We start from the raw sequence: 24,754 nt of genomic DNA, 5'->3' as shown, positions 1-24,754 counted from the left end.
CCCATCCCTCTGGTGTATCGACAACACCACACAGCTTGGTATCGTCCGCAAACTTGCTGATGGTGCCTTTAATCTCCCTGTCTATATCATTGATAAAAATGTTAAACAGCACCGGCCCCAGCACGGACCCTTGAGGAACACCACTTGTGACTGGTTTCCATCTGGACTTTGAGCCATTGAGTACCACCCTCTGGATGCGACCATCCAGCCAGTTCCTTATCCACTGAACAGTCCACCCATCAAATCCGTACCCCTCCAATTTGGCAATCAGGATGTTGTGGGGGACCGTGTCCAAGGCCTTACAGAAATCCAGATAGATCCCATCCATAGGTTGCCCCTTGTCTACTGACCAAGTCACTTTATCATAGAAGGCCACTAGGTTAGTCAGGCAGGACCTGCCCCTAGTAAAGCCATGTTGGGTGTCCTGGATCACCTCCCTGTCCTTCATGTGCCCAAGCATGGCATCTAGGAGGATCTGTTCCATGATCTTCCCAGGCACCTGGGACATGGACCCTGGCAGTGAACTCCCAGCCCAAAGCAGGGAAGGTGCTGGCTGTTCACCCAGCGACTGCCACACTCTCCTGCAGTCGGGTAATAACTCCTAACTCCGGCCCTGGGATAAATCCTGGTAGAGCAAGATCCTGCTCTCCCCAGTCACAGCGTTAATTTCGGGGTTACAGCCTCGCAGGAGCAGGGTCTTACCTGTTAAATCCTCTGCTCTCAAGCTCCCTGAGCGGTTTAGAGTAAAGCTGGTCTTAGCAGCGAGCTTCCCTCCCAGCACCGCCTCGTGGGACACCACCTTCTTGTTACTCGTCTCTGCAGCGAGAAGAGGGAAGAAACAAAACGAGACAGACATCAGGTACCCAGCTGAGAAAGAGCAAGAGACTCCAGTCCTAGAATTTGGGCCACCAAACATGGGCAAAAGGAGAACTGCTTTTACCCTCTGGAATTCTTACTCTGCTTTCTTACTTGGAAAACATGGGCAAAAGGAGAACTGCTTTTACCATCTGGAATTCTTACTCTGTTTTCTTACTTGGAAATTCCAAGTAGAGAATACTCTGCTTGGAATTCTTACTCAGAGCTTTCTGTTTGCACTTTCAGCCCACAGCAACTAGTTTTTTTAAGGGCAGCAAGGACATTTTTACAGTTCCCCTGGCAACTCTGGGAGCTCTACCTGCTCACCCTGCACTGCAAACCCTCCTCCTCACCAAAAGCACAGAAGGACCAAGCACAGAAGCAACTCGACCCAGTCGAGTGCCACGTGCCAGGATCACCCACCCGCAGCGAGCAGCTGTTCAGCTCCCCCACAAAACCTTTCCACTTCCCTCAGAAAGGAGCCTCAGAGCTCTACAACACGCTCAGTACATCAGATAATGGTAGAAAGGTGCTTTTTACTAATCATTAACTGGCAGCCCTCTCCTAAAGGCCAGCCTCCCAAGTTCAGCCGCTCTGACTAATGGCCATGAAGGTAATGAAGACAGAGGGGAGAAAAGGGAAGAGACCAGGAAAAAAAAAAAAAAATAAATTCACAGGAACAGCACAAATTGATTGTTTAATGTACCCTCTCGAGAGCCAATAATGAAATGTCTTAACCCTCTTCGTTTCTCTCTTGAAGCTTAATGTGTGTAACAGATTTCTGCGGTGATGGACGAGTCTATCACTTTGAAGGCATCATGTGAAAGTTACTCCATTAGCGGGGCTTTTCATTTTAAAGAACTTGTGCTTAAAAAAAAAAAAAAATAAAATCCATGTGGCATTATCTCCATTTAGGTTCGGGCAGCCAACAAAGCATTGCAGGACTTGCCTCTTGAAGGCCCATTAAAGCTTGCCAGACTATAAAAAGCTAACTGGAGTTGTTTGCCTTTCAGCATAATGCTTCTGAGAAATGGGTCTGGGCTTTTCAACAAGTTCCTCTCCATGGCTTCTAATCCAAGCAGGGCTCCGATTATTGAACCCCAAACGCGGTACGTACTGGTCGTACTGGTCGGGGAATTGGGCACGAGGCTTCGGAGCTTCTTTAAGGTGTTCACTGCCACGTTCAGGTAGATGTTGCGACTGGTGCTACGTTCATAAGCCACCTTCTCTTCTGACAGAGCCTGCAAACAAGGCGAGTCATTACTACATAACTCTCTTTTCCACTTCTGCTTTGGGAGAAAAGAAATGTTTGGCTCTTATAAGTACAGAATCCAAGTGTGATAGCAAAAAAAACCAAATTGCCTGTCAAGGAATTTATTAATTAAGTGGAACGTGGCACAAATTTATACTGGTTCTGGGGCCTGCTTAGGAGAGCAAGAGAAAAAAATATTTGCATTTTAAACCAAGTGCTGGAAGAAGCATTTTCATGTGAAACCTCCCCTGACAGATTAACAAAGGAGTTCTGGAGCTGCCTGGACCAGGCTGTTTTCCTCACTTCGGTGGCAGCACAAGATCTTAAGGGAAGTTTGGCAAAGAGTCACTCCTTGGGTGCAACAGCAACATTCCCCTTTGGGAGCTGTGAAGGTGAAATTCCACAAAAGAAACCCTTCTGGCGTCTGTTTTGGTTACAAAACACACCACCCAACGTCCTGTATTTACCCAACTAACATTAATGGCCTGAGTTTTCCAACAAAACATATAACTTTCTCAACTCTGCATTTGGAAATCCTACTTCACTATTTCCTACCAAGCTCCTTAAAAGCCTCGTAGTTTGCAAGCAGCAAGTTTTACCAGTAATACCTCTCTCAAACCCTTACCTGTGCTCAGCATTTACATTCCAGGAGGTGTTTGCTGCTGAGCAAAAGGCCCTTTTGTCCAGCTTCACCATAACACACGCTCCCCTAAATCCCTCTCCTGGGGTCATGGAAAAGACAGTGTGAGGTTCCCAAATATAGGAAAAGATGGGATTTCCTACTGGAAACCCCCACTGGAATTACACCTTCTGTTCTCCAGCCAGAATTGTATGTGGATAAGAGAGTTTTCTGGGTTTCCTACAATTTTAGGAGGTCTCAGCCACTTTATTCTCTGCTGCAGACTCTATTCATAAGAAGCAAACACCGGTACAGACCTTGTCAAACGCTTCCTGGGAGGAGGAGCAGAATTTCAGGCACTCATCAATGAAGAGGTTGAGATATCTTTGACGAATATTTGTTGGGACTTTAGCACCAAATTCTGTGGGAATAACAGGCCTCTGTAAGCTGGCGCTCTAGGGGTGAGACAGAGAGAGAGAAAGAGGCTATTCAGGGTTCCAGAAGTACGTTGCTTTGAGACTCTTGCATTTCTTGCTGTTATTAATAGTGGTATGACTTCCTTTCTGAAAACCTGCCCACAGCTAAATATAACCTCCATCATTTTTTTTTGGTACTAAAAACACCACTTGAAGCTTTTGTGCCACCTTCAGTATTTGAACTGCTTCAAAAAACAACCGTGTTTCATTATGCAACCGAGGCCTCCCGGGGGCATTAGTCACAACCCCACATTCCCACACACAAACAAACATTCCAGACCACAAAAACGGTGACATCAACATTAAGGGATTCAAGATGAGGATGGTACCGAGCAGCACCACGCATGGAACTGGAGATGTGAGCACACGACACCAGTTGTGCACACACCAGAGGTGAGTTTTCCCAGCACTCTGGCTGTGAAGGGAGAGTGGGTGGCCCACTCCTGCCAGGCTGGTGGCCAACTAAATCATCACATTCATGACATGGGATTCCTGTGACTTTACAGCATCGAGGGGTTTCTTTTTTTTTTTTTTTAATGCCAATCATGAAGCTCCTGTGAAAGGATTTCGCCCTTAAATTGAATGACATCACCTTCACATATAAAAACTGCATGTTGGACTGAGTTACGACTTGCCACTGCAGTTTTCCATTTAACACCAGTTTATCTGCCAAATCAACCCAATTTGCCTCTTTTTCAGGGAAGAAACTGGCACACGACACCAGTTGTGCACACACCAGAGGTGAGTTTTCCCAGCACTCTGGCTGTGAAGGGAGAGTGGGTGGCCCACTCCTGCCAGGCTGGTGGCCAACTAAATCATCACATTCATGACATGGGATTCCTGTGACTTTACAGCATCGAGGGGTTTCTTTTTTTTTTTTTTTAATGCCAATCATGAAGCTCCTGTGAAAGGATTTTGCCCTTAAATTGAATGACATCACCTTCACGCATAAAAACTGCACCTTGGACCGAGTTACGACTTGCCACTGCAGTTTTCCGTTTAACACCAGTTTATCTGCCAAATCAACACAATTTGCCTCTTTTTCGGGGAAGAAACTTACGTTCACCTCTAAAGTTTCATCAGTCTTTCTCCATCCCACCCAAGAAACAGCCATAAACCAAACCATCTGCCACATTCTGTAATAAAAAGAGTTCCACGGGAGATATGGCACATCCAAAGAGGAGCAACTGGTCCTGTCCTACTGGGAAGAGCACTCATTTTCCTCCTGAGACTCCCACTTTGATGCCCTGTTCAAGGGGATTTGGTCCTTTTCATTACATATATATTTCTTCTCAGCTTCTAAGACAATATCCTTAAGCACCTCAGTTAACACTGGTAAATATTTTATCCTTTTCACGCTTCTTTCATTTTTAACCAGCTTCGAGTTATATGTTACCGTGGTGGCTTTTTGGGTGGGGAAGGAAGAAAATGACTTTAAACTCCTCCAAAAATAATCAGAGTACGGATGTTATGTACAGTTATGACATACCTTGACACAAGATATCATCAATAAAGATATCTTTAATCAATTCCTGGCACTAACTACATTCCTTGCCATCCACATGCCGTTACATGAGGAACTCTATTCTGAATTTTCTCAACAAATAACATGTTCTCCCCCGTACTGAGGGGGGAGAGGAACTCACAGCAAAAGCACCCAAAGGCTGGGCAGGTGCCCCAGAAAAAAAAAAATATCAAAAATAGGAGGACATTTTTAACCAGCTTCGAGTTATATGTTACCGTGGTGGCTTTTTGGGTGGGGAAGGAAGAAAATGACTTTAAACTCCTCCAAAAATAATCAGAGTATGGATGTTATGTACAGTTATGACATACCTTGACACAAGATACCATCAATAAAGATATCTTTAACCAAGTCCTGGCACTAAGCACATTCCTTGCCATCCACATGCCGTTACATGAGGAACTCTATTCTGAATTTTCTCAACAAATAACATGTTCCCCCCCGTACTCATGGGGAAAGAAAGAACTTCTTTGCTGAGGAACTCACAGCAAAAGCACTCAAAGGTTGGGCAGGTGTCCCAGAAAAAAAAAATTAAAAATAGGAGGAAAAAAATATTTGTTTTTTCCTCAAATATTAACAGCAGCATAAAGTTTAAATGATCACATTTTAACTATATAGGTCACTGTGGGACGTTGTCCATAAACACCTTCCTCAGAGTGGCCCTCAAAGCCTGGGCAGGCCATTAATCCAGCCAAGGCTTCTAAACACCAGGGGCTCTGAGTCCCTGACACAAACAGCTACACGCCAAGGCAGAGAGCACAACAGAGACTCAAACTGAAGATGAGAGATCAATATTCAAAGAGATCAGAGCAGCACTTAAGTATTTCTATCTTTTTAAGCTCCTACCCCTCAAGTGTTTAATTTTTTATACAGAGCTATTGAGGAAAACCACAGGAAGAAACAAACCCATTTAATCAACCTAATCAAAACATGGCTCTTCAGAGAGCGCCGCGTTTGGGGCAGGGTTAAACATCCCGCCCTCAACGGGGACCAGCCAGGAAGATTCCCAGTTTCTCTTACCTGCAAGGAGGGCACGTGCGCTACCCTTTTCGGCACGATGGTGCTGGTGGTCTTGGAAGCCATCCCAGCTAAGGTGCAAGCCTTCAGAGAAAGGGAGGGGGCTTCAGAGTCATTGGAAGGTGTGACACTCCTGCCAGCAGCCGTCGTCTTACCACTCCCCAGGCCTGCCAGAAACAGGCAACGTTTTTAAGCAGAAATCCTACCACCGGGCTTCAAGTTGCCAGAAGGACCTTAAAATAAAAGGCCCATGCTGCAAGCTGTGATTTTTTTTTCAAATGGAAGCCTCCAAAGGGCTATAAATTGGGCAATTTTACCACCTTCCAGGCAAGGATGAAGGAAGCTTCTGCCAGGAAACGTGCCTCATCTCTGTTTGTTTTGGGGTAACTGAGTCAGCAGAGCTAAAAGAGGGAACCCTGTCAGCAACAACGCACCGACTGCCCCGCGCGTCAGCCCCGAGTCCTCCCAACTACAAAGGGCCACTGGGGAGCCTTAATTAGTACTTCTCCTGTTTGTGCCGCCTCTGAAGGCTTGAATGGAAGAGGGAACGAGGAGCACACATGCCCCAAAGAAGAAAGAGGAAAAAGAACAGGCTGAAGTTGAGTGAGGCTGGGTGAGACGACGGGGGAACGGGGCCATCGCTTTTTGGAACAGCATGGGATTTCTCAGGGGAAGGACATTCCACTGGTCACTATCAGCAAAGATTCGAGTCATGGCCAAGGCTACACATCTCCTGAGAGTTCCACATCTGCTGGGGAGAAGTTCAACCAGAAGGCCAGTATCTTTTAACAGGGGGGAGGAGAGGACAGGGACGGCAAATAACCCCGCTGGCTTACTCTGTTTGGCGGCTGCGGAAAGGGCTGCGTTTGGCACGTGAGCAATCCTCCTCTTTTCTCCTGGCAAAGAAAGAGAGGCCTTTTGAACCAGCTGTGCTGCCTGCTGCTGAGCCAGCTGGATCCTCTGGTAACAGACCTCCTGGGCGGTGGGGGGACGGTACGGCCGGATGACGGGCTTGCTCGGGACCTCCGCCTGCACGGACAAAAAGGTTTTAGAGCCAGCACCTCCCCTGCTCGACCCCCTCCTTCACCCAAGGAAGGTCTCTTTTCCTCACCCCCTCTCTGTCTGCGAGGAGAGGTTTCAGAGAGGAGAAGATCCCAACTGTCTTCCACAACAAAATATTTAGAGTCACCCACCAAAAAACAAGACATTAGGATTTGCCCTCTGGCAAGTTCCTAAATTGGTAGGTGGTATTGGAGCTGCCTGTTTAATGGCACGATGTTCCCCATCACTGTGTCTAACCCAGTTCTGGACCCTGTCAATACTCCCAGTTCTACTGTCTTGCACTAGAAAACCTCTCTGACCCTGTGCTGCCTCAGTTCATACTGCAATGGAAAAGTGACCAAATATTCTCCATCCCCCTTTGCTACACAACGCTGAGTTTTACAGCTCTCTCCCTCCCTCTCTCTCCCAGCACCATCTCCCCTGGCGTTACAGCAGCTCCCCACCTCCCAGCAGCCTTGTGTCAGGTCTCTAGTCCCTGTAACTACTTAAAAGTCTCACATATATGTATTTATGGGATTAGAGCATTACATAAACTCGGAATTTTAAACAGGCTCTGCCTCCTTCTGGAGGCATTTCACTGCCTCAGCCGTTACCGGCACAAACAAGTTACACAGGCATTTTCTTTGATGTCCAAATTTAGGCTGCAGGAAAGGTGCCAGGAATTATGTCAGCAAAGAGAGAAGTTTTCTAGCAGCAGAAGTACAAGAGAAGCAGCAGAACAAACTTCTCCGCGCTACTTAATAACCTTTGAACTCTGAGAAACAATCCTTCCCTGCTGAAACCTCTCAGAGGAGGGTGAGCTCAGCCCGGGTGTAACGTGGCGTTTCCGAGACCGCAAATTGGGGACAAGCTGGCACCTCCTGCATTCCTGCTCTCTGATGCTGACACCGGCTTCTGGATACCAACCCCAGCACAGTCACCCATTACATTTTAATTACAGCCTTCTGAGCAGGACGGGATACTCATTTTCTGCCTCACCTTCAATTCCTTCAGCCCACCATTTCCCCCGGCAACTAAACTAGAATCCAGCTCCAGCCCTTCTGCTTGCCCAGTCCCTGAGCTATAAATCAAGACTGAGCAAATATTCGACTCGGAGGGACAGGGCAAAGCACAAGCCTCAACTCTGCATGTGAAAGCAGCGGTTCAGGTCCCGTGGCCCCTCCTGAGCAGAGCTGGCAGCTCGGAGCTGCTGTACCCCAGGAAAGGCACGTCCCAGCACCGAGCACACCATGGGCTCTGTTTGCCCAGGCACTGGCCGTGCCGGGGCTCGCACCTTTGGAAAGCATTTTGGGATCAGCTGTCACATTAAGAGAACGCATTTAGAGATTTGCCCATGTCTGAAAGGCACCTATTTACAATAAATATTGGAGCTAATGAATTTCCAACCCATTTGCTTCCATCTCTTATCTCTTCACTTTGGAAGAAAGGGCCCTTATCAAAACACACGAACTGGCTGAAGATATGTAGTTAAATAAAACGCACTGTATTGACCTCAGGGCTTCAAGTTATTAAAAGCAAAGAAACCTTTTCTAGGCAGGGAGGAAAGGAAGAACAATTAATTTGGACAACCCAGCTCAAATCAGCTTGTAAGTCTCCCCTCTTATCCTGCTGGAACATAAAACTGACTAATCTGTGCTCAGCACCTGGAGGGAAACACATTAAACCCTCAGAGAAAACATGAATTAAAATCCCAGTGAGAAAGAAATAAAAAGATCCGAATGTCTTCCTTGTCTTTTTTTTTTTTTTTTTTCATTCTCCTCCTCTGCATTTAAAGCATTTTCACAACTGCAGAAGAAGAGTATCAGACAAGATACTGCTGATATATCGGCTGATTGATAACAGATATAAGGTAATGGCTTTAAACATCTGACAAAATTCCCACAGCCATCTCTTAGGTCCACAAGACAAAGAAAAGTACCATCAGACACAGACTGACCTTGTATCCCGCTAATTTTTATCGAAGTGATTGAATGAGGCCATACTCCAGAAAAATGAACACCTCGATCTATCCCAATGAGTTACAAGCTGCAGAATCCATTTATTCTTCCACCACTCACCCTTGGTTTTATCAGAGTTTATTAGAGTTTTGCTGCCATGTCTAACAGATGCCTCACCACGTTTTTCAGACATCAGAAAGGGAAGGAAAGAAATCTGACACAGAGGGATTCCAGTGCAAACAACTCCAACACCACTGCCTGGGCCTGGGACTGCATCATTTTCCAACTTCATAAAAGGACAGAAAATCCTCACTTTAAAGAAACTAAACTTTTGCTTCTAAAAGCTGCACTTACGTTTCCTTGTTTGACAAGATGGGAGATCCTTCTTTTCTGGCCAGGAAACAAAGTAGTTAAATTATCTTCTGTCTTTTCTTCGTTTCCTTCCTCTTTGGATGGCTGGAAAACAAAAGAACAAGCTTCCAAAATTGAATAGACTTGAAGATCCCTCTCAATGAGAAGGTCTGAAAAGTCTCTTTTCAGGTTCACAGAGAGGTGAGGTACCGCAGGTGAGACCAATGTGTGGTCAGCAGCCAAATTACAGAAACAAACCTTATTTTGAACCCAAGAACCACCAACCAAGCCAACAAACGGCAGCATCACGGTTCTGCCCCTCAGGGAGTCACTCCATGAGCTGTGCCCTCGGCAGCGTTGGCTGAGTCAGGGCAACCCCTACCCACCACCTGCACACCCTTCTCCTGCCAGCCCCTCGCACACCTCACCTCCCCTGGCATCCTGAAAATCCAGGAGGTTTGGTTTTGGGGTTGTGTTTTTTTTTTTTGTCCTAAGAAATTGGGAGCTGACTCATTTCTACCCGTGTATAATATGTCGCCAGAGCCAGGTCCCGAAAACCTGCTCCACATCAAACCCTGGTACCCCACTCCCTGCACAGGGAAACGTTTCTCTGAGGTTTTATCCACAGAAAGACCACAGTTAGAAATCCCCAGGTGACACATTTGTATGGCCAGAAACCCAAAGGGACACAAGAGCACCTCTCCAGCTAAAGCTGCCTCTGAGCCAACAACTCAGACCTGCTCCTGGGGCGGGGGGAACCACTTCAAAATCATCTTTGAATTTGACCTGACTGTTTGTTGATACAAAACACGCTTCCTAAGTTTATTTTTCAAACCCCTAACCTGCTTTCCAGCCAATCTTGACTTCAGTTTTCCAGCCCAGCCTCTGGCAAAGCTCTGAGCAGGGATGAGCCTGATGGTCTCTCAGAAATCCAGCAGCTGAGGCTGGAGGCTGGATCTAGGGATGAGCCTCATCCCTCGCTGCCAAGGGATGTTCAAACCACATTCTGAGGACATTCTGAGCCCTTTGCACTGAATCACTTCACTCTCCAGGAACTCAGTAAATCTGATAATTTCATTAAATCCCAAATAAACCCTCTCACAAAGTCATCCTTCCTGGTGGAAGAGTCCTGCCCTGCCCACACCTACCTTCCCACCGGACCAGCACATTTCTGAGCCCAAACCACACGGGTTCCAGCTACAAAATTATTCCATAAAATAAATAAAAAAATCCCGATGACCAGAAAGGCAGCAGGGAAGCGGGCACCTACGTACAAACACCTGTCTCTCAAAGAAGGACCCCTCCACTGAATGCTTGTTCCACCCTTTGCAAAATAGAGGGAAATTAAATTTCAGTGCAGAGAAGGAAGGTAAAGCCTGTGCTGCCGGTGCTGGAATTAACTGTTTGCAGGCCATGGTTCAGCATTTTCCAAATTCAGCCCATTTTGAACCACCCCATATTTGGAAAGCTCTAATGGGATCACAATTTCCCACTATAGATTGTGTGCCCTTAGACTATTTTTCACTTAAGCCGGGCAATTTGAAGAAACAAAGTCAAAATTAAAGTGCTGATCCCTGGCTGAGAATTACACTAAACACAGAAGAAAGAACAGATGAATTTTAAACAAGGAAAATCAAGCTTAACAGCTCAGAAGAAAATCATTACACTCGATTGTTTATATAGTTTCTTCTACCATGGCATTTCACGAGTGGAAAAAAGGTCTTTACTTGTCCCCAACACAGACCCCTCTCCCAACAAATCGGGGACGTTATTGCAACACAGAGTTCAGCAAAAAGCTTTAATAGTCCAGCTACTCTTTTCAAAAGATGAGCTCTTCTCCCCACGCTGCAGATCCCAGCTCACTTTGTCCTCCATGATGAGCTCTTCTCCCCACGCTGCAGATCCCAGCTCATTTTGTCCTCCATGTGCAGATGGTCACGAAGGGAAGAGCTTTGTTCACGGCCACGGCACCCACCCGACAAAAGCCTAAAAGCCAGCACCAGTTTCTGACGCTGTTTTTATAATAAAAGTCCACAAACAAAGGCACAAAGAAATGGCCTTTCCACCAGGCAGTGGTGTGGTTCCTGCTGCACAGGAATCCCACAGGGGTCCTGTGGTGTTTGAAGGGGTCTCACCTGGAATACTATGGAAGCCCTGATGGCCTCCCAGTACCCCCATTACCTTTTGGATGTGGGATAGCTGCAGCTGGAGCCACTCAGTAATTAATTCCTTGGACAGACACTCCTTCCTTGGCATCCCCTGTCCCCCAGCACACAGAGGGCACTGGATTTTGTCACCATGCCCCATTGAGCCTCTCGGGTGACACAGCTGACTCAGAGACCCTGATACCTCTACACTGCTCAGATGTGCCAGATGGATAATGCCAGATACAAGCTTGGAGTGTTTTCTCAACGTTGCCAAATTTGTCACCTTTTTCTTGTTTAAAGCTCTTTCCAATCCAACTCCCTGAAGGCCTGCTCTGTGCACGGGCAAAATCACCCCAACAGGAGACCTGGTGGCGCTGGGACGGGTGCTGAAGGGAGACAATCCTACCCCTGCACAGGCTCCTGGGATAACCAGGGTCTGCTCCTGCTGCCCCGTCAAACTCAGGTGGTGTAAGATAAAGGATGAGGTTTGTCTGCTCCCACGTCCCTGCCTCAGAACCTGCTGGAACATCACTGCCAGCAGCTGCTTTCCAGCCTTTTACACACACGGACTCACAGACTGGTTTGGGTGGGAAGGGAGCATAAAGCCCCCCCAGTGCCACCCCCTGCCCTGGGCAGGGACACCTCCCACCACACCAGGTTGCTCCAAGCCCCCTCCAACCTGCCCTTGAACCCCTCCAGGGATGGGGCAGCCACAGCTTCTCTGGCCAACCTGGGCCAGGCTCTCCCCACCCTCACACCAAACAAGTTCTTCCCCACAGCTCAGCTCCATCTCCCCTCTTGCAGTTTGAGCCACTTGCTCTGTTCTGTTTTAATCTTTGAAAACAAGGGTCTTGCATCCTCTGGGGACCACCTCACAGGCACTCACAAAAGCCTTTTTATGTAAATGCTGTCTTTTAACTTACGCATTCTGAAACTTATTTGGGAGTTGGACTAGATGATTTCCAGAGGTTCCTTCCAACCCCATATCACTCTGTGAAACCCCTTGTACCTTTTGAAGAGATTTTACCCTCCATTTCTTATTTGCATCACCTACAAGGTATCCTCATAAAATACCTGTGAAACAGTCACCTGGGGAGTCTCTGAAGTGTCCAGTGCCAACTACATTGACTTACTGGCACCAACACATTGGCCTGGTTCTACCTGCAACAACGTTCCTTAAACTCCGCTGCCACAAGAAGGTAACACTCAGATTAACAAACTTGCATTAGCTTTGATCACCCACAACACACTCTCTAAAAGCCTTTTCTCCAGCCACCCAGGCCATCATGGTTCTTAGACCAGATAAAGACACCTGAAAGATAGATGTCTTCCAGACAAAAGGTAATTGAACCCTTACATTTCACAGCAGCTTTCAATTCAGCAGGTAAATTCAGGTGCAAACTCTTCAAAGCACTCAGTCATGACAAGAATGAGATTCTTCCAACATCTGGAGTCTCTCTCTGTAGCTCTCTTCAGCTACTTGGAATAAGCAACACCACTAAACTAGACCAGAACCCTTTCGCATTTAAGATGTGGGAGAACCAACCAACCCAAACCAGCATTACCTGTTTCCCCAGCCTTCCCTTGTCTTCAGTTTTCACATCCTTAGATTCGTTAAAAATCCTGAGACACTCTTCCATCGGATCTGACTCAAAGTCCAAGTCTTTCTCGAGGACGGAATAATCGATGTCATCAGATGTTGAGGAAGACGAGGATGACTTTGACAATTTGGAGCGTTTCACTTTCTTTCTCCCTTCGTTGTCGCTCTCAGAGTCTGAACCACAGTCATCTCCATCTGAGTCCGAGCTCACCTCAAGCAACGTGGACGGCAAAGGCCGGACTTTGTCATCATCATCCCCACTCTCATCGCCAAAGAGGTCAACATGACTCAAATTCTGCTGTTTCCGACCCTTCTTTGGGTCTCCTTTTTCTGTAGAACAACCCTTTTCTTTCTTGCGCTCTGGTGCTGGAGCTTTGGTCCCTTTCTCTTTGTTTTTACGACCAGAGCTTTCCTTACCATTTTTCAAGTCACCTGCTTTCAGTTTGGAGTCTTTCTTGCTGCTCCCCAGCTTCTCCGAACCAGAGCCTTTGATGACACCCTCACTCTTGCTTTTCCCTGAACTACTGCTGGAGGACTTGGATTTTTCTTTCTTAAGCCCATCTACTTTTTCTGACTTTTGTTTTTCAGGTTTCTTTGAATTCCCATCAGTTTTTACTTTGACACTTTTATCTTTACAGTTTTTCTCGTCATTCTTAGTTTTTAATTTCTCTTCTTTCTTGAGCACTTTATCCTTATCTTTCTCTGTATTTTTACTTTTCTCCTTCTTGCCAACCTCACTGAGGCCAGGGCTTTTACTAACATCTGACTTTTTCCTTTTTGTTTTGTCTTTTGAGTCTCTGTTTTTATTCTCAATTTCCTGGTCGCTCTTACCAGAACCCAATTTTGCTGCTTTTGCATTCTTGTCTGATAAGGTTTTGGCAAGACTTTTCTGTGAACCTGGAAGGTCCTCCATGCCATATTGGGCATCTTTAGTATCCTGGGAAGCAAAGTCATCCAGGTTGGTGCTCTGCTCTTTGGTGGATAACCCATCATTGGATTCACTTTCAGAACCAGTTTTTGATTGTGAACTAACAGAAGTTGGTTTATAATCTACATCAGCCTCATCTTCAGAGGAGGAGAACCTGGCCTCATAGTCATCAGGATCCTCACAGAACTTCTTTCGTGATGGAGAATAAGATTCCTCATAACTAGAGACCCTGCCCCTTTTAGACCCCTTCGGCTCCTTCGTCGTGGCTTTGCTCAAAAGCCTGGCTGAGTAATTTGAAAGTGGGTCATATTCCAAGTCTGTAGAAGGCTTCGAGTCATCAATCACATATTTATTGTTAGTGACAGTGCTACTGTATTTCTTACTCTGTACCACAGCCTTGGGGACGTATTCCAGCGCGCTACCTTTCGATCGGGAACTATCCAAAGTGTATTTGCTTGACCTGCTAGCAGCAGTGAGAGGAGTGGGGTTGTAGTCTGAGTTATTATTAAAGTTGTAGCTACCTGGATTATATTCTAAGGAGGTAAACGAATCATTTTGTGTCCCAGCAGCTGACACGGGTGCGTTCGAAATGAGCGAGGAGGCCTCTGAAGCACTGAACTCCTTGGTGGTTTCTAGCAGCTCTTCGTACTTTTTTTGTTCTCTCTCCACTTCGTTTTTGACTGCCTCGATGGCCTTGTTGACCAGCTCCAGCTCCAGAATACCGGGCGTCACATCGGTCATGTCAGCCAGAGTGCCATCCTCCACCTCCAGCGAGGGCCTCGGGAGCTCTGGGTTGTAGGGATCATAGCCCCGCTCTGTGAAAGAGAAGGAAAAAATAACTTACTGCCAGCAATTTATGTAAAACTTTCTTTGGAGAAAAAAATTAAAAAGGTTCTTTTCAAGGTCTGATCTCATCAAAACCCAATACTGAAAAACACCACCAAAAGCCAAGCTTTTGGTACCACAGAACAGACTTCGATATCGAAAGCCACCAGTGACATTCTCTGGCGTGTGGCCAGACTACACAGACACTACTCACAGGCCTTAAGAACGAAAGATCTATTAACAAAGTGCATTTATTACTCATGGAAAAGCTCTATAAATTAAATATTCTTCAGGGCACTAAAGAATAATCACTGTATTAAGACCAAGAGGAGCTGAGTGTGTGCAGAATTATCCGCTTAATTCAATGAAGCGAGCAAGGGAGGAAAGAGGATTCTAGTATGAAAACTGTGGATTATGGTCTCATTTATCAATGCCAATGCCCAAAGCCTGCTGAAAACCTCTGATATTCCTCAAAGCCCAGTATTTCTCATGGCAGCCGCAGGAAAACCAGTCTTGTTTGGATGGACAAACTGAGTCCTGCTGATAAGAAGGTCCAAAGGCAACAGAACCCAACCCAACCACCCAGAACAACCACCAAGAGAGGAACATCAAACACCCAGAACTCCAATATGATGTCTCTCCTGTCACACAAGTCCCTTCAGTGGCCTCTCTCACGTGGGCCTTTCTAGGAGTATGATCAGAGGACACGCTTTGACCACACTGTGGGCTCTTCCCACCACAGCTCCCCAGGGCAGCTTTGGGTGAGTGACGGTCACCCAATGGCACTATACAGAAAAGTCAGTGTCCTGTCCAAGGGGAAATCCAACTGGAGAGTCCATTAAAGCTCATTTTGTAACATTCATCTTGAAAAGGACACAGTGAGGTGGTGGAGTCTCCATCTCTGGAGACATTCAAAACCCACTTGGACACGTTCCTGTGGGACCTGCTCTGGGTGGACCTGCTCTGGCAGGGGGTTGGACTAGATGATCTCCAGAGGTCCCTTCCAACCCCATATCATTCTGTGACCTGGCAGCAGTTGTGACAAGCATTAATGCTCTCTAGTTTCTGCCGTGAGATCCCAAATTCTCCCACCCACCTTTCCCACTTATGGGGAAAAGGAATTTCACTGAATTTCACTGTATTTTAGAGTTGGAAGGGACCATAGAGATCATCTAGTCCAACTCCCCTGCTGAAGCAGGATTGCCTAGAGCTACAGCATGTTACTCAGGAGCATCCAGGTGGGTCTTGAAAATCTCCAAGGAAGGGGACTCCACACCCTCCCTGGGCAGCCTCTTCCAGGGCTCTGGCACCCTCACCGTGAAGAAGTTTCTCCTCATATTTGAGTGGAACCTCTTCTGTTCCAACTTGTGCCCGTTGCCCCTTGTCCTCTCACTGGGAACCACTGAAAAGAGTCTGGCTCCCTCCTCCCTCAGCCCGCCCTTGAGATACTTGTCAGCATTAATAAGGTCTCCCCTCAGCCTTCTCTTCTCCAGACTAAAGAGTCCCAGCTCTCTCAGTCTCTCCTCATAAGGGAGATGCTCCAGTCCTTGAATCATCTTTGTTGCCCTTCGCTGGACTCTTTCTAGTAGTTCCCTGTCCCTCTTGAACTGGGGAGCCCAGAACTGGACACAGGATTCCAGTTGTGGCCTCACCAGTGCAGAGCACAGGGGGAGAATGACTTCCCTTGACCTGCTGGCCACACTCTTCCCTATGCAACCCAAGATACCAGGAAGGGAAAAGGACATCATTGACACACGTGTGCAGAATGGCAGCACCCTGCTTGCCAAAGAACAGGCAGGAGAAGAACCTCACATTGAAAAATTAAGACCCAGAGGAACCCAGCAATAAAGATGACTGCATTCGGCTGTTAAGTTAATGGCTGGGGTTTTGACTTTGAAGAGTTTTCAATCCCTGTTTTATCACAGTGTCTCTGGATGCTGCTAATCCAGAGAAACTTTCTGTTCTTTGCTACAAGGACACTAGTAAAACTGGCTTTTCAACATGAATATGCATAAAAACAAAACAGTAAGCAGAAAGATAAAAGATAGGAAAAAAACCACTAAACCCAAGCCAAACTCTCAGGTCTAACAGGGATGAAAAAATTTCTTATAACAGCCAGAAACCAAGAATGTTTACAGAAGTTAATACCATTCTCACAAGACTGAGTTTTAGTTTTTTCTTGCTTGTTTTTCTTGTTTTGCTTTTCTTTTTTTTTTGTGTTGGGTTTGGGTGTTTTTGAGAGAGGCTCTATGAATACACAGTGCCCTTTGGTGACAAGAAAAGAACCTGCCTAGCAGTTGGCAGAAGGAGTCTCCAAGCCAGCAGAATAAAAGAGACTGGGTTAAAATAAAGGCAGCAGTTTCATAAAACACTTTTTTACCCCCTTGGGTTTGCAATGTTTTTTTTTCTAAACCAATTAGCTCCTGATTGAGTAGGGACTCTGGGCAATCACAGCACGATGTCACCATCTTCCAAAGGACAGTCAGAGCCGTGCTCAGGACCAGAAATGTGGGGAAAAAGGAATGAGGTGATATATTTCTATAACTAGCTCCCCCTCCACCTACTGCACAGTGCTTTACAACCAAGACACAAAGAGGATTTCCAAAACTAGTGGCTGCTCTTCCCCATTCCCATGCCCAGCACAGCTCACAGCCTGGGGGAGAAAGGAGGGAGAAGGTGGCAAAACAGAACATCTCCGGTGTCCCTGCCCAGGGCAGGGGGTTGGAACTAGATAATCTTTAAGGTCCCTTCCAACCCAAACCATCCTGTGGTTCTGTGATCTCAGCAGATGGTGTGCACCAGACAGACTGATACCCAGAGCCTAGTTAGAAAAGGAAACCATGAAGAAACGTAACAAAGAAAAAAACAGGAACCAACCCAGATGCAAGCAGCAGCAGCAGCACCAAGGCCAGTATATGTAACAGATTAACAAAGTAATTAGGTATAAATTACCCTAATAACTGATAAAGAACAGAGAGCCCTCCGTGCCCACAACCTCATTTCTCACCACTTTGCAGAACCTCAGCTCCATAGCGGTAGAAAAGACCAGTGCAGTGAGGTCTGGAGGCATCAGCTATTACCCTCCAACTCAGGATGGAGACCTAAAATTTCGCCCAAGCATCATCAGGGGAAGAGCTGAAAACCTGGGAGTTTGTGCAGAGATAAGGATTAGGTGGCCTATAAACAAACAGAGGCGAGAACAGAGAATCTGGATCTAAAGACTTAGCAAAAAAAAAATCAAAAACCACTACCACACCAAAATAAACCAACCCAAACTACACAAAAGACATCTTGTCCACACAGAAAAAGCAATTCTTTTAAATATATCAGGACGCAAGGAAAGTAGACCACCACCTAAGCACAGACCTGGTGGCTGACTCTCTGCTGTTCATCATTAAAGCTAATTTGCACATTTTCTTTCAATGGAATGCCCAGATGTAAAAATACCTTCTAATTGCTGAGAACGCCAAGAGGCTTTGAGATACTGTCGTGAAAGGGCTCTTTTGTAGGTGTGCAGGAGGCCTGATGGATTACCCAAGCGCCGCTGATCAAAGGCTGCCTTCCCCATGAAAGACACTTGTGTAAATGTTCTCCACGATACTCATCAGCACCGTCACCTTTGGCCACGATGCATTTGCAGATAACGCAGTGGAAACACCAGCAGAAGGGGACTTTTTTTTTATCTCTTCAGCTACTTGGAATAAGCAACACCACTAAACTAGACCAGAACCCTTTCGCATTTAAGATGTGGGAGAACCAACCAACCCAAACCAGCATTACCTGTTTCCCCAGCCTTCCCTTGTCTTCAGTTTTCACATCCTTAGATTCGTTAAAAATCCTGAGACACTCTTCCATCGGATCTGACTCAAAGTCCAAGTCTTTCTCGAGGACGGAATAATCGATGTCATCAGATGTTGAGGAAGACGAGGATGACTTTGACAATTTGGAGCGTTTCACTTTCTTTCTCCCTTCGTTGTCGCTCTCAGAGTCTGAACCACAGTCATCTCCATCTGAGTCCGAGCTCACCTCAAGCAACGTGGACGGCAAAGGCCGGACTTTGTCATCATCATCCCCACTCTCATCGCCAAAGAGGTCAACATGACTCAAATTCTGCTGTTTCCGACCCTTCTTTGGGTCTCCTTTTTCTGTAGAACAACCCTTTTCTTTCTTGTGCTCTGGTGCTGGAGCTTTGGTCCCTTTCTCTTTGTTTTTACGACCAGAGCTTTCCTTACCATTTTTCAAGTCACCTGCTTTCAGTTTGGAGTCTTTCTTGCTGCTCCCCAGCTTCTCCGAACCGGAGCCTTTGATGACACCCTCACTCTTGCTTTTCCCTGAACTACTGCTGGAGGACTTGGATTTTTCTTTCTTAAGCCCATCTACTTTTTCTGACTTTTGTTTTTCAGGTTTCTTTGAATTCCCATCAGTTTTTACTTTGACACTTTTATCTTTACAGTTTTTCTCGTCATTCTTAGTTTTTAATTTCTCTTCTTTCTTGAGCACTTTATCCTTATCTTTCTCTGTATTTTTACTTTTCTCCTTCTTGCCAACCTCACTGAGGCCAGGGTTTTTACTAACATCTGACTTTTTCCTTTTTGTTTTGTCTTTTGAGTCTCTGTTTTTATTCTCAATTTCCTGGTCGCTTTTACCAGAACCCAATTTTGCTGCTTTTGCATTCTTGTCTGATAAGGTTTTGGCAAGACTTTTCTGTGAACCTGGAAGGTCCTCCATGCCATATTGGGCATCTTTAGTATCCTGGGAAGCAAAGTCATCCAGGCTGGTGCTCTGCTCTTTGGTGGATAACCCATCATTGGATTCACTTTCAGAACCAGTTTTTGATTGTGAACTAACAGAAGTTGGTTTATAATCTACATCAGCCTCATCTTCAGAGGAGGAGAACCTGGCCTCATAGTCATCAGGATCCTCACAGAACTTCTTTCGTGATGGAGAATAAGATTCCTCATAACTAGAGACCCTGCCCCTTTTAGACCCCTTCGGCTCCTTCGTCGTGGCTTTGCTCAAAAGCCTGGCTGAGTAATTTGAAAGTGGGTCATATTCCAAGTCTGTAGAAGGCTTCGAGTCATCAATCACATATTTATTGTTAGTGACAGTGCTACTGTATTTCTTACTCTGTACCACAGCCTTGGGGACGTATTCCAGCGCGCTACCTTTCGATCGGGAACTATCCAAAGTGTATTTGCTTGACCTGCTAGCAGCAGTGAGAGGAGTGGGGTTGTAGTCTGAGTTATTATTAAAGTTGTAGCTACCTGGATTATATTCTAAGGAGGTAAACGAATCATTTTGTGTCCCAGCAGCTGACACGGGTGCGTTCGAAATGAGCGAGGAGGCCTCTGAAGCACTGAACTCCTTGGTGGTTTCTAGCAGCTCTTCGTACTTTTTCTGTTCTCTCTCCACTTCGTTTTTGACTGCCTCGATGGCCTTGTTGACCAGCTCCAGCTCCAGAATACCGGGCGTCACATCGGTCATGTCAGCCAGAGTGCCATCCTCCACCTCCAGCGAGGGCCTCGGGAGCTCTGGGTTGTAGGGATCATAGCCCCGCTCTGTGAAAGAGAAGGAAAAAATAACTTACTGCCAGCAATTTATGTAAAACTTTCTTTGGAGAAAAAAATTAAAAAGGTTCTTTTCAAGGTCTGATCTCATCAAAACCCAATACTGAAAAACACCACCAAAAGCCAAGCTTTTGGTACCACAGAACAGACTTCGATATCGAAAGCCACCAGTGACATTCTCTGGCGTGTGGCCAGACTACACAGACACTACTCACAGGCCTTAAGAATGAAAGATCTATTAACAAAGTGCATTTATTACTCATGGAAAAGCTCTATAAATTAAATATTCTTCAGGGCACTAAAGAATAATCACTGTATTAAGACCAAGAGGAGCTGAGTGTGTGCAGAATTATCCGCTTAATTCAATGAAGCGAGCAAGGGAGGAAAGAGGATTCTAGTATGAAAACTGTGGATTATGGTCTCATTTATCAATGCCAATGCCCAAAGCCTGCTGAAAACCTCTGATATTCCTCAAAGCCCAGTATTTCTCATGGCAGCCGCAGGAAAACCAGTCTTGTTTGGATGGACAAACTGAGTCCTGCTGATAAGAAGGTCCAAAGGCAACAGAACCCAACCCAACCACCCAGAACAACCACCAAGAGAGGAACATCAAACACCCAGAACTCCAATATGATGTCTCTCCTGTCACACAAGTCCCTTCAGTGGCCTCTCTCACGTGGGCCTTTCTAGGAGTATGATCAGAGGACACGCTTTGACCACACTGTGGGCTCTTCCCACCACAGCTCCCCAGGGCAGCTTTGGGTGAGTGACGGTCACCCAATGGCACTATACAGAAAAGTCAGTGTCCTGTCCAAGGGGAAATCCAACTGGAGAGTCCATTAAAGCTCATTTTGTAACATTCATCTTGAAAAGGACACAGTGAGGTGGTGGAGTCTCCATCTCTGGAGACATTCAAAACCCACTTGGACACGTTCCTGTGGGACCTGCTCTGGGTGGACCTGCTCTGGCAGGGGGTTGGACTAGATGATCTCCAGAGGTCCCTTCCAACCCCATATCATTCTGTGACCTGGCAGCAGTTGTGACAAGCATTAATGCTCTCTAGTTTCTGCCGTGAGATCCCAAATTCTCCCACCCACCTTTCCCACTTATGGGGAAAAGGAATTTCACTGAATTTCACTGTATTTTAGAGTTGGAAGGGACCATAGAGATCATCTAGTCCAACTCCCCTGCTGAAGCAGGATTGCCTAGAGCTACAGCATGTTACTCAGGAGCATCCAGGTGGGTCTTGAAAATCTCCAAGGAAGGGGACTCCACACCCTCCCTGGGCAGCCTCTTCCAGGGCTCTGGCACCCTCACCGTGAAGAAGTTTCTCCTCATATTTGAGTGGAACCTCTTCTGTTCCAACTTGTGCCCGTTGCCCCTTGTCCTCTCACTGGGAACCACTGAAAAGAGTCTGGCTCCCTCCTCCCTCAGCCCGCCCTTGAGATACTTGTCAGCATTAATAAGGTCTCCCCTCAGCCTTCTCTTCTCCAGACTAAAGAGTCCCAGCTCTCTCAGTCTCTCCTCATAAGGGAGATGCTCCAGTCCTTGAATCATCTTTGTTGCCCTTCGCTGGACTCTTTCTAGTAGTTCCCTGTCCCTCTTGAACTGGGGAGCCCAGAACTGGACACAGGATTCCAGTTGTGGCCTCACCAGTGCAGAGCACAGGGGGAGAATGACTTCCCTTGACCTGCTGGCCACACTCTTCCCTATGCAACCCAAGATACCAGGAAGGGAAAAGGACATCATTGACACACGTGTGCAGAATGGCAGCACCCTGCTTGCCAAAGAACAGGCAGGAGAAGAACCTCACATTGAAAAATTAAGACCCAGAGGAACCCAGCAATAAAGATGACTGCATTCGGCTGTTAAGTTAATGGCTGGGGTTTTGACTTTGAAGAGTTTTCAATCCCTGTTTTATCACAGTGTCTCTGGATGCTGCTAATCCAGAGAAACTTTCTGTTCTTTGCTACAAGGACACTAGTAAAACTGGCTTTTCAACATGAATATGCATAAAAACAAAACAGTAAGCAGAAAGATAAAAGATAGGAAAAAAACCACTAAACCCAAGCCAAACTCTCAGGTCTAACAGGGATGAAAAAATTTCTTATAACAGCCAGAAACCAAGAATGTTTACAGAAGTTAATACCATTCTCACAAGACTGAGTTTTAGTTTTTTCTTGCTTGTTTTTCTTGTTTTGCTTTTCTTTTTTTTTTGTGTTGGGTTTGGGTGTTTTTGAGAGAGGCTCTATGAATACACAGTGCCCTTTGGTGACAAGAAAAGAACCTGCCTAGCAGTTGGCAGAAGGAGTCTCCAAGCCAGCAGAATAAAAGAGACTGGGTTAAAATAAAGGCAGCAGTTTCATAAAACACTTTTTTACCCCCTTGGGTTTGCAATGTTTTTTTTTCTAAACCAATTAGCTCCTGATTGAGTAGGGACTCTGGGCAATCACAGCACGATGTCACCATCTTCCAAAGGACAGTCAGAGCCGTGCTCAGGACCAGAAATGTGGGGAAAAAGGAATGAGGTGATATATTTCTATAACTAGCTCCCCCTCCACCTACTGCACAGTGCTTTACAACCAAGACACAAAGAGGATTTCCAAAACTAGTGGCTGCTCTTCCCCATTCCCATGCCCAGCACAGCTCACAGCCTGTGGGAGAAAGGAGGGAGAAGGTGACAAAACAGAACATCTCCGGTGTCCCTGCCCATGGCAGGGGGTTGGAACTAGATGATCTTTAAGGTCCCTTCTAACCCAAACCATTCTGTGGTTCTGTGATCTCAGCAGATGGTGTGCACCAGACAGACTGATACCCAGAGCCTAGTTAGAAAAGGAAACCATGAAGAAACGTAACAAAGAAAAAAACAGGAACCAACCCAGATGCAAGCAGCAGCAGCAGCACCAAGGCCAGTATATGTAACAGATTAACAAAGTAATTAGGTATAAATTACCCTAATAACTGATAAAGAACAGAGAGCCCTCCGTGCCCACAACCTCATTTCTCACCACTTTGCAGAACCTCAGCTCCATAGCGGTAGAAAAGACCAGTGCAGTGAGGTCTGGAGGCATCAGCTATTACCCTCCAACTCAGGATGGAGACCTAAAATTTCGCCCAAGCATCATCAGGGGAAGAGCTGAAAACCTGGGAGTTTGTGCAGAGATAAGGATTAGGTGGCCTATAAACAAACAGAGGCGAGAACAGAGAATCTGGATCTAAAGACTTAGCAAAAAAAAAATCAAAAACCACTACCACACCAAAATAAACCAACCCAAACTACACAAAAGACATCTTGTCCACACAGAAAAAGCAATTCTTTTAAATATATCAGGACGCAAGGAAAGTAGACCACCACCTAAGCACAGACCTGGTGTCTGACTCTCTGCTGTTCATCATTAAAGCTAATTTGCACATTTTCTTTCAATGGAATGCCCAGATGTAAAAATACCTTCTAATTGCTGAGAACACCAAGAGGCTTTGAGATACTGTCGTGAAAGGGCTCTTTTGTAGGTGTGCAGGAGGCCTGATGGATTACCCAAGCGCCGCTGATCAAAGGCTGCCTTCCCCATGAAAGACACTTGTGTAAATGTTCTCCACGATACTCATCAGCACCGTCACCTTTGGCCACGATGCATTTGCAGATAACGCAGTGGAAACACCAGCAGAAGGGGACTTTTTTTTTAATGTATCTACCTCCACACACACACATATACACAACACACATTGTGTGAGCCAGCGCAGGCAGGACGCAGGAACAGCCATAAAACCACGGATGAAATACAAAGGGTAAATAGGAAGGGAAAAGGACATCATTGACACACGTGTGCAGAATGGCAGCACCCTGCTTGCCAAAGAACAGGCAGGAGAAGAACCTCACATTGAAAAATTAAGACCCAGAGGAACCCAGCAATAAAGATGACTGCATTCGGCTGTTAAGTTAATGGCTGGGGTTTTGACTTTGAAGAGTTTTCAATCCCTGTTTTATCACAGTGTCTCTGGATGCTGCTAATCCAGAGAAACTTTCTGTTCTTTGCTACAAGGACACTAGTAAAACTGGCTTTTCAACATGAATATGCATAAAAACAAAACAGTAAGCAGAAAGATAAAAGATAGGAAAAAAACCCACTAAACCCAAGCCAAACTCTCAGGTCTAACAGGGATGAAAAAATTTCTTATAACAGCCAGAAACCAAGAATGTTTACAGAAGTTAATACCATTCTCACAAGACTGAGTTTTAGTTTTTTCTTGCTTGTTTTTCTTGTTTTGCTTTTCTTTTTTTTTTTTTTTATGTTGAATTTCCAGGGCATTTTAAAAATTTTGTGTTTTGTATCAGTGGATCTTGGGTCAGCTTAGAATGATGGACATTTTGCTGATTTTAGGAATGGGTGTAGGAACACCATTTGCCTCATTCCTCCTTTATAAGCACTGATTTACCTGATTATACTTTGCTTTCCTTCCCTCCCCCCCTCCTTTAACCATCCACAATGACCTGGTGTCACAGTCACTGCAATTGCAATTTTTGCATTTGTCAGTGTTTTCCAGCCACTGAACCGCATTCCTTACTGATGTACTTACTCTACACAAGAGTAAAATAGA

At 45.9% G+C, this 24,754-nt stretch overlaps 1 protein-coding gene across 1 annotated transcript in view; it reads right to left on the bottom strand.

Annotated features, from left to right (window-relative positions):
* REXO1 (REX1, RNA exonuclease 1 homolog) overlaps positions 1-24,754 on the bottom strand; it is a 92,267-nt gene that overhangs the window by 16,652 nt on the left and 50,861 nt on the right. The window contains exons 2-10 of the mRNA XM_014957956.1: positions 18,372-20,149; positions 17,599-17,692; positions 12,804-14,581; positions 9,095-9,196; positions 6,578-6,770; positions 5,745-5,908; positions 3,044-3,181; positions 1,973-2,096; positions 703-816 (exon numbers count right to left, since the gene is read on the bottom strand). Of these exons, the coding sequence (XP_014813442.1) occupies positions 703-816; positions 1,973-2,096; positions 3,044-3,181; positions 5,745-5,908; positions 6,578-6,770; positions 9,095-9,196; positions 12,804-14,581; positions 17,599-17,692; positions 18,372-20,149 (4,485 nt within the window). The remainder of the gene's footprint in view (positions 1-702; positions 817-1,972; positions 2,097-3,043; positions 3,182-5,744; positions 5,909-6,577; positions 6,771-9,094; positions 9,197-12,803; positions 14,582-17,598; positions 17,693-18,371; positions 20,150-24,754) is intronic.

This window comes from Calidris pugnax, unplaced genomic scaffold, assembly GCF_001431845.1.
Source record: "Calidris pugnax isolate Ruff unplaced genomic scaffold, ASM143184v1 scaffold255, whole genome shotgun sequence".
NCBI lineage: Eukaryota > Metazoa > Chordata > Aves > Charadriiformes > Scolopacidae > Calidris > Calidris pugnax.
This window is presented reverse-complemented; position numbering and strand designations above follow the sequence as displayed.